General features: G+C 46.2%; 1 protein-coding gene across 1 annotated transcript in view; it reads right to left on the minus strand.

The window, feature by feature from the left end:
* RBM28 (RNA binding motif protein 28) overlaps positions 1–9,207 on the minus strand; it is a 136,442-nt gene extending 127,235 nt beyond the window's left edge. The window contains exons 1-4 of the mRNA XM_063926690.1: positions 8,841–9,207; positions 8,292–8,450; positions 7,876–7,958; positions 5,884–5,959 (exon numbers count right to left, since the gene is read on the minus strand). Coding sequence (XP_063782760.1) covers positions 5,884–5,959; positions 7,876–7,958; positions 8,292–8,450; positions 8,841–8,958 — 436 coding nt within the window. The 5' untranslated portion in view covers positions 8,959–9,207. The remainder of the gene's footprint in view (positions 1–5,883; positions 5,960–7,875; positions 7,959–8,291; positions 8,451–8,840) is intronic.
* Positions 9,208–10,871: the final 1,664 nt, after the last annotated feature.

Here is a 10,871-nt window from a genome sequence, read left to right on the forward strand (position 1 = left end):
TCAGGACTCTGACTCACAGCATGTCCTGCAGGACCCAGTCTGTTGTCCTCTAATTATTGTAGAGCTATAAATAAATGATAATAATGCAATGGCCAGCATGCCGACAGTAAAAGGCTTTCTCTATTCTAACATCCAGAATTACCTAAGGTACTATCTATAGAAAAACCCCACAAAGTACTGTAGGTGTGATGCGGTGAAGATGTCGGAATCCCGACACCCGTTAGAATTTGGAGGCTGGAACTCTACAGGGGCAGGAGACCAACGCTGGAATCCTGACCTTAATCACAGCCTGTGGGTTAGGTTTAGGAAAAGGAAGGGGGGATTAGGGTCAGGCAGTAAAGGGGGAGGTTAGGCTGTGGGAACAGATTGTTAGCGTGAGGGGGTAGGGAGCAGGGGGAAATACTCATCCCTGTTGGGATTTTATACATCGAGATAGTGGCATTTGTAGCATGAATGCCGGGATCCCATGTGCTGGCATTACAGACTAATTGCCTGAGAGAGCCACAGGTTGCCTCCTGCTGTACAGGACAGAGAGGAAGAGAACAGAGCAGCATTGAAAAGGGACCAGGGACAGCTGTATGCATGTATGTGTGCCCCGTGGTCACATGAATGGGTGACAGTGTCGCCATACCCCCTGTTACCAGGCCCTTCTGTTCACGTTGCAGTGGTGAGATAGACACACTACACCGCGCTACAGAATCGGTTGATGCTAAATTCAAGTGGCCTAAGAGACCTTTTACGTCAGGGAGAGGAGCCACGACACAAGGGGGAGGAGCTAGGCCAGCGGGATAGTTCCTCTACTATCCACGCCACCAACTATTACCTTTAGTAATCAGGTGGCGAGCGAAGCAAGCCCGCAAGGGTACTTTTCGGGTACCCTGTTCAGCCGTAGCTCCTCCCCCTGGTGATGTCTCCTCCCCTAGTGACATCAGAAGATCCCTTCTCCCACTCTGATTTAGAACCAAACCTACAGAATCCGCACAGCGCACCACAAATACCGCTCCCCGCCTGCTGTCAGCTACTGCAGGGTCAACTAACGGTTGGTTCTAAATCTGAGTGGGAGAAGAGACCTTCTGATGTCACTAGGGGAGGAGACACATCACCAGGGGGAGGAGCTACGGCTGAACAGGGTACCCGAAATGTACCCTCGCAGGCTCTGTGGCGAGCGATTGTTGGTGGCGTGGATAGTAGAGGAACTATCCCGGTGTGCTAGCTCCTCCCCCTTGTGTCGTGGCTCCTCCCCTGACGTAAAAGGTCCCTTAGGCCACTTGCATCTAGCATTTACTGTCAACCAACGGCCTGGACCAATCCAGGTTCCCACCCTGATATGATACACACATGATCACGCAGCCTGTATATGGCAGAGGCAGATACATACAGCACAGTGTTTGCCAATATCTGCTCATGCGGACCTGCGTGCAGCTCTGAACCAGCCAGCTGCCCATGCTGATGCCAGTCAGCGCCCAGCCAGAATCAGACCACCCAACTGCCAGGGCCCGTACTCACCAGTGCACGTCTTCCAGGACGTAGACCACGCGGTGCAGCCGCTACACTCTCCCCCACGGTGTGCACAGCAGCATGTCATTACGCCTGCTGGACTCAGCCCCGCCGGCAGCCGGAGCAGTGGAATGGTCTCAGGAGCTGGGCACATCCCCGCACACACGCTCATCACCCCGGCCACAGCAACCCGGAGCAGTAGACGGCGGGTGGAGCGCAGGGCTGGACCAGAATGAGGAGCGTGTGTGCGGGGATGTGCTATTGGTTTCACACACACGGGCCCGCCCCCTCATCTTCGTTACAATAAGGACGGATGGGGCATGTTGCCGGCGGTGCGTGACAGGGAGGACGGCTACTGAGGAATAAGCAGGTCCTGCAGGACGCGCTGTGAGTCCTGTGCACGCCTCAGTCAATAGCATTTCAGTATTGGTTGAGGCGCACACAGGACTCTGCATCATAGCGCGTCCTGCAGGACCCGCTCATATTTAAAAAGTGAGTCCCTCTTCTTCTGTAGCGCGTAAAAACGCGCTATAACGCGTATTTTGCGATCACTGCCCCATGGTTCTTGAAGTGACCCCAGCATCCTCTAGGACGTATGAGAAATTAGGTTGCCATGAATGATGGAACAGATTTATATTTATCTGCCTGCAAAACTTGACCACCTGCAGTATTTCTTACTACCTAATGGCAGTTTTAATGACCATCTGGCACAAGGACTGTTAAACGCAGGATCAACTGACTCAGAAGCCAATATATTAAGGTGTTATTGGCTCTATGGGTGTGTACACACGGTGAGATCCTTGCTATGCCCGATTTTCACTTGCGATTTCCCTTGAACTCCCCGGAGCCCAGATAGGACAGATTTTGACTAACTTTTCTTGAGATATGGACTATGTGTGCTTACGATTTTGGCTTATGTGAGATTTTAGCTTATGTGAGATGTCATTGACATGTGAGATGAACTAGATAGTACACAGATCTAGCAAGAATTGACTTGCCTGCACAGTCTATCTTTTCTTGCGATGCAGACCTGGCGGGACCGCGCATCGGGATCGAATCGGGATCGCAAGGTGACTGTCACCTTGCGATCTGCACTAACTTTTCTTGCGAATTTGTCTATATAGTCAAAATCGAAAGACAATATCTCACCGTGTGTACACACCCTATGACTTTCTTATGTCAGTTTATTTATTTGTAAGTATTTTTATCCATTTTAGTATTTATATATTCTTTGTTTTCAATGCAACTTTTTCTGGTACCAATGCTTTAGTACATTATTACGATGTCAATTCTATATTATATGAACCTTAGTCTTAGATTTATCAAACCCTCCAGTCCTTGTTCCTTGATTACTTAAGTCAGGGGCAGCCAGACTTTTGGAGTCGGTGATCTACTGTGAAAGCTTAAAAGCTGTTGTGATCTACCTAGGAGGAATAATAGCGCGCGGCTACGGCGCGCGCGCAAAAAAGGGGGCGTGACATAACAAAAAGCGGCCGTGGTATAACTAAAAAAAAGGGACGTAGTCTTGCTGCGCAGAGTGTAATGACTGCCTCACACGAAATAACACATTGGCCCCCACAGGTAAAAACCTCAAACACATGCCCCCACAGTGCCATGTGCCCACAGTGCCAGATATGCCCCCACAGTGCCAGATTACAGATATGCCCCCACAGTGCCATGTGCCCGCAAAGCCAGATATGCCCCCACAGTGCCAGATATGCCCCCACAGTGCCAGATTACAGATATGCCCCCACAGCGCCAGATTACAGATATGCCCCCACAGTGCCATGTGCCCGCAGTGCCACATATGACCCCACAGTGCCAGATATGCCCCCACAGTGCCAGATTACAGATATGCTTCCACAGTGCCATGTGCCCGCAGAGCCAGATATGCCCCCACAGTGCCACATATGACCCCACAGTGCCAGATTTGCCCCCACAGTGCCAGATTACAGATATGCCCCACAGCGCCAGATTACAGATATGCCCCCACAGTGCCATGTGCCCGCAGAGCCAGATATGCCCCCAGTGCCACATATGACCCCACAGTGCCAGATATGCCCCCACAGTGCCATGTGCCCAGTGCCAGATATGCCCTCAGTGCCATGTGCCCACAGTGCCAGATATGCCCCACAGTGCCATGTGCCCGCAGAGCCAGATATGCCCCCAGTGCCACATATGACCCCACAGTGCCATGTGCCCAGTGACAGATATGCCCTCACAGTGCCATGTGCCCACAGTGCCAGAAATGCCCCCACAGTGCCAGATATGCCCCCACAGTGCCAAGTGCCCGCAGAGCCAGATATGCCCCCAGTGCCACATATGACCCCACAGTGCCAGATATGCCCCCACTGAGCTATGTGCCCCCACAGTGCCAGATATGCCCCCATAGAAGAGCTCACCGTGCTGTGTGTGGAGAGCGCAGCGCACGCTTCTCCTGTTGGCCACTCTGCCTCCTCAGTCTGATCTCCGGCGGTGACGGCAGCGTGTATGGCTCAAATCAGGTGCCGGTCCGCGAGCTCTCATTGGCTAACGAACCGGCACCTGATTTGAGCTATACACTCGGCCGTCACTGCCGCAGACCGGACTGAGGAGGCAGAGCGGCAGGCAGGAGAGGCGCGGCTTCGGGTGGGTGGGCGGCGGATCGCGATCGACTGGTCGCATGTCCGCGATCGACCAGTCGATCGCGATCGACTGTTTGGCCACCCCTGACTTAAGTGATCAAAAGATATAACTTACAGTTGGTGTATTGCATTAAAGGTATGCGGTTATTTCACTTGCCATGTTTAAATTGTATTCTTATCTTAACAAAACATTCTAACTGATGTAACATTTGGAGTGTTGTAAGTGAGTACAGCTGTGTCCTCATACATCTTGCCTCATCATGACGCAGAGCAGGAGATGCCTGGCGTGAATCTCTGCTAGCATCTGGCAGATTTTTTTGCTGAAAACGCGTCTCAGTCGCAATGTGATGTGACAAGGATGCACAAGGAGACTGTGCTGATTAATTTGATATGTGACACTTGTATATCTGTGTGCGACTGAGTCTGTATATGATGCACAATCGAACTTGACATAGAAGAAAGCTACAGCATCATAACACTTCGTATACAGACTCAGTCGCACACAAATGTCATATCAAATTAATTAGCACAGTCACCTCATGCATCCTAGTCACATCATGACCAATATCCATTGTCAATAGGCTTAGATTGGTTCCAGGGGATGGCGCTGAATGGGTTTTACATACAGCTACAATTCTAAGATATCCCACATTCTGGTGGTGTGTATCAATCTCTTACTTTAGAAAAAGGATTTAATCCAAAGGAGTCCCAAAGTCTGTGCATAAATATATAATCCTTTCTGTTCATACAAATTCCCAGGTTCTAGAGTTGTTATTTGTCAAATCCACATGCTTCCTTGTTGAATTTTCTCTCAAAATAGGAACAGAGAAACAAAGGACCATAGTGCAGTTCCATAAGATTAATCTTTACACAGAACACTCACATTTGGAATGTTTCTTAAGGGCATGCAGAAACCACATGGAGTGTTAAATGACAAATCTTCGATCCCTTGGATCCATTTTTAAACACCGGCAGGCTGTCCAGAATCCCTCTATGCCAGAGGATACTTTGGAAGAATCACTTGAAACCAACCTTGGGAGTGTGCACCCTTCCCCCGTGGACGCTGCTGTCACCGCCGCTCCCGCCGGAGAATTTCGGCACTGACCGTTTAAGATCTAACCGCGCTGAGGCTTCAACGCACGGCTGTGGTGAGCAAAAATCATTGGCGGTGGGGAGAGAAAAGGGACACTAGCTGCTGTGCGGCAGGCACGTTGTGAACACTTGCAGTCTCTACAAAAGTATAATGTTCTGGCTTGTGGATACAAAGTAAACAACATACATCTTTTTAATAATAACCAACTCTTCACCGGGGAGTTACAGAAATAGCATTTTGTATGCTTAAAGAATATCCTCATTGGAGCTCCAGCGGTATATGGTTATCTGGACGGTAATAGTCACGGTTTCTGGACTTTGTTTGCACTGCAGATTTGGTGTGTTTTAAGGCTATATTATGCTATGCATTATTAAGAAAATTGTCTATTAAATAAATAAAAAATATCTACAATTTTTAATCAAATATATATATGCGCTTCCTTGTAATATATTTTTATATGGTACATTTTTTTAGTGTCCCAAAATGAGAATTGGTACATTACTTGCTTAAGCATAGATTGGATGCACACCTTAAAAGAAATTCTTAAATTATCTCCATCTATGAGAAAAATGGATCATTGTTCCTAGCATGCACTTAAGTAATAAAACATAGGTTCTTAAATCATGCATATAGAAAAAAAGAAAGAAAAGAGAAAAAAAAACAGCAAACCTGGCTTTTTGGGAATGTTAACCTCCAGTACAGTTCCAAAAGTAGAAAAATGTTTCTTGAGATCTTCATCAGAACACTATAGTAAGAAATAATGCATAAGAATATAATTGCTTTTAATAAACTAAAAAAAAAAAAAAAAGTAGACCCGAAAACCTTTTGAGAAAAAAAAGGGAATTGCAGACTGTATAGACTCCCATGACTAATACCTCTATAAACCTGGATTTCCGATATCATTACTTGACTTTAGTGTTTGATAGGAATAATACACCCCCTACTTTAAATTGTGGAGATAGGATGTCAAATTGAATCTCTGTTGCTTGTGTAAAAGTCCCCAGGCAACAGATCCAGGCATTTATATGGTCACAGATTGTGCCAGAAACCGCTAATACAATGACAATTTTTTTAAGTAGGGAATGAATTGATCCATATATTATTTATTCCAAATTCACCTTTGTGTATAGGAGTCTGGTATACCTAAACAGATATACAGTATAGGTGTACAAAAAACTAAATAAACCTAAAAAAAAGAATAAATACAAAATGTAAAAACCACAGCAAGGGTTGAGTATTTTGTATATAGTCTTATTTAAATTTGCTGAATACTTTACTATGTCTTATCACCAATTTCTCCAAACAAAGCTCATTAAAAGGCTCATAGATAGAAAATATTTCAGGATTAGCAATACTTTCAAGGCTAAGCATGTTTTTGGGAATTATTAGCATTCGGTTGTAAACAGCAGGCAATTCAGGAAACAAGTGAGCAAAATACTGCCAGCCGAGGGTCTGTTTATTCCTGCATGGTGCATCATACACTGTGCATGCTTACAGCATTCACATTTGTGGCTCAGAATGAACAGTGAGAGCATTGAGCCTGATTCAGAGGTGAATGCAGATTGCAGTCTGCAATTTTATGCAAATGTTCCTTCCCTGGTGCTCATCTTCTATTACTTTCTGTGTAGATGCTGTAATATTGCCCTGGTGTGTCTTTAGAGGTCCCCATTAGAGGCACCATCGAAACATGCGCCAGTCCCATGGCAGTATGACCGCCAATGTGAACAATTGACCGTCTGTGTACACAAACACTTCAGTGACACTCCCATAAGACGGACCATCTCTGTACATCTGTTAATCCAGTGCTCTGGAACACCCAGCACTTTCCAAAGACATTTCTAATACCGTAACAGCGTACACACTGTGACGCGTGCACCGTGAGAGCTTTTAGAGATTTTTGGGTACGGAGAGGAGCAAAAAAAATGCTCAACTCTGTAAACATCGGCATCGCAGGTGAATCTGAATCAGGCCCATTATGTGGACATAAAATCAGTATTTGGAAATACTTTGCATTGCATTTGGTTAAAAATTTCCAAAAAAGTCGCTCATCATCTACTACTTTCTGGAGATTTATTAGTTGCGAGACTCAATGGAATTCTCATTCGCCAATACACTGCGGGACATACTGCCCTGCGAGTGGGAAAATTTGCTGTTTAGAACTCAGCATCGGTGATTAGATGCATCTATTCACAGTGCAGGGAGAGCTTGGAGGCAGCCCAGCATGTCCATATGTACTGGGCACCCCCCCACCATGAGGAACAAACAGGGTGCGTCACCATACCACGCACCCTCCCTAAGTGACCACGACCCCATTGAATACTACCCTCTGTCTGATGCAAAGAAGTGTTTATTTTTTTAATTTCGAAAGCTATATCTGCCAGATTGTACTTATCTAATGAATCATGTGTGGAATAACTGAAACGGATCAGCACATGTCTTCTGCTTTTTCTTTCTGTAGGTTTTAAAGCTGTTTCTTTGCAACATCAAAGTGCAAAAACCGCCATGGTCCATGCTTTTTTTTTTTGCATTTAGGTACACATTGCTTTTAAATGCAATATAAGTGTACTGTGAAATGGAACGTAGGACTGTAACAGTAAAATTATTATAAATAAGCTACACAAAATGTTAGTTGAATTATTCTACATATTTATCATACTACACCTTAAAACTCAAGTTTCGGATGATCAGCCTGGCTTTTCTTTGTTGGCCTTTGACATCTTTAGGTTTCTTTTCCTTTGTAGTTTCTGAAAAGACATTTATTTTTACAGAAGTTGTAAAGAGCAACATTTTCTAAGATATTCTTTGCGGTGTTAACTTATAATAAATATTATAAGTGTGACTCTAGGGGCATTTAAATTGTTTCCCCCTGCAGCTGCCACTAGATGGCGCCCAGCGCAGTAATTTAATTGTTGTTCCGTTTTGGTGCGAGTGCAGTGGTGCAAGTAGAAAAAAAATTGAAATGTGTCATAGGTACTGTGTGCACGCGAGCGCCCAAATAATTGGCGTGGCCAATGAAAATGGGGGCGTGATACACACATGACCCCAATAGTGCCAGATACACAAATATTTTATCATACCTTTATTTTGGTTTTTTTTATCCTTTTCACGCTGCTTCTTCTTGGCCACCAAAACCTCAATTTTCTTTCCATCATACTCCTTAATTTCCTTTATTGCTCTCTGTGCATCTTCCAGCATGGAGAAAGTGACATAGCCGAAACCACGACACTTTTCTGTGCCTTAAAAAAGTATCAAAAATTAATATAAGACAGCAGAACGTAGGGTTGCCTCCTCATCCCTTTAATAAGGAACACATGTTTATTACACAGATACTGTGGCTGGCCAACTTAAAGTCTCCATTTCAACTGGTTTTAATTAACCACAGAACCAGTGTATTTCACTTGTTTCTTTCAAAGTGCTGACCTAGCAACCCTAAAAAGTAATTACAGAAGGTAGATACGATGGGTACACTGCTGAGCTTACCTTCGCTTTGAAATTATATGGATAAAAATGGAAAACCTGCTAATAATGCTAGAGTTCTCCAACATTTCAAGAAAAAGGCAGAAAATAACCCTGCACAAAGCTGTCTCAGCATAGCAACATAGTAACATGTAGCTAGGACTGGTTACCTCTTTCACGGACCACGAAGCTCTGTCTGAGGGGGCCGCTATCACTGAAGATCTGCTCCAGCCGATCATTGTTGGCGTTCTCCGGGAGGCCCCGGATAAATAATGTCAACCCCGACATAACGCCCTGCTGCACCGGAGAAAACGACCAACACTGCTAGCTGTAACACGTTACTCTATGGGCGCCGCCATCTTGCCCATCCCGGAAGTCTCACAGTTCTAGTTCCGGGGCGAGCGAAAGCAAATCTGCCTTGATTCATCCTAACTCCACAAAAGAAGAAAGTTACTGAGAACGAAGTCTGGTCAGTGACAGGCTCCTCTGCCAATAACTTTGCTGCTGCTGATACATTTGCAGCCACATCTTCATTCGGGCGGCCGCTTTGTAGCTGGGAGCAGTGGACAAGAGACGTTGAAGTCAAAAGCTTAACCAAGATGGGAAGGGAGTAGGAGGGGTCATGTGAGGGTGAAGCTGGTGAATAGTGGGGGAATGCAGAGCCGGCCCTAACCAATTTGATGCCGTAGGCAAGATTTCGTCTTGTGCCCCCTAGCACCACTGCTAGATCCGCCTCTGACAGTGCACCCCTTTCACAGCTCCATCACCCCTCACCCTCCGTCCTTATTTTGAGTTTTCTACCCCCTATATTTTAAATAAGAACAGTCGACGCACAGCCCAAAAAGGGGGGTGTTTTTGCTGGCAAGGGGCATGGCCACACAATAGTACCCCCAATTCAAATTACGCCACACAGTACTACAATTATATTCACATTTTATCATGCGATAGTGTCCCTAATTCACGTTACATCACACAGTAGTACCACTATACCTTATATACATTACTCCTCACAGTAGTGTCCCTTATTCACATTACACCACACTGAATTGCTCTTTATTCACATTAGACCACACAGTAGTGCCCTTTTTATACAATATGCCACACAGTAGAGCACCTTATACACATAATGCCACACATTAGTAATGCATTTATACACATTATACCGCAGTTATGCCCCTTACACATATGACACACATTATTAATTTCCTTATAAACATAATGTGCCTTACACATTATGACAACCTTTATTAATGCCCTTATACACATAGGGTATATTCAATAACTGTCGGGAGCAGCCGTCTTGTCGGAAAGACGGCAGCTTCCGACAGTTTTAGGTCGAAGGGGTTCCGACCTATTCATTAGTGCCCCGTTTATTCCGACAAATCGGGAAACCCGACTTGTCGGAATGCACGCCGCCGATCAGCGTGCATTGTCGGAAGCGGGGCCAAACCTGACAGGTTTTAGCCCCGTTTCTGACAATCTCAATCCGACTTTCAAAAATGTCGGATTGAGATGAGGAGACTAGTGGTGCGGCGGGGAAAGCAGAGATCGGCGGCCGGCGGGAGGAGCAGGCTGCGGAGGGACATGTCTGCGGCGGCGGGGGGAGGCGCTGCAGGGAGAGAGGTGCCTAGCCGTCCCCCGGTCAGGCACCTTTATCCCTGCAGCGCCTCCCCCCGCCGCCACAGGCATGTCCCCCCTGCAGCCAGCTAATGCTGCCGATATCTGCTCCCCCCGCCACAGACATGTCCCCCACAGCTTGCTCCCCCTGTCGCTGTCCCGCTCACGCCCGCCGCCGCCATCTGCACCGCTGCTGTCAGCGCATCAGCAGCCGCTGACAGCGGCAGCACAGGACCTGTGTACGGCCAAGCCGTCCATTGAATAGGACTTATCGGGTCCATTCCGACAACTGCGTGTCGGAATGGACCCGACTCTTATTGAATATACCCCATAATGTCCCTTACACATATGCTGCACATTATTAATGCCCTTATTCACATGACACACATAATGCCCCTTACACATATGCCACACATTATTAATGCCCTTATACACATAATGACACACATAATGTCCCTTACACATTTGCTGCACATTATTAATGCATTTTTACACATGACACACATAATGCCCCTTACACATATGCCGAACACTACTGCACAACCAACTCACACACAGCACTCACACATCGCTGCTGCTGCAGC

This window comes from Pseudophryne corroboree, chromosome 6 (assembly GCF_028390025.1).
Source record: "Pseudophryne corroboree isolate aPseCor3 chromosome 6, aPseCor3.hap2, whole genome shotgun sequence".
In the NCBI taxonomy this organism is placed as follows: Eukaryota; Metazoa; Chordata; class Amphibia; order Anura; family Myobatrachidae; genus Pseudophryne; species Pseudophryne corroboree.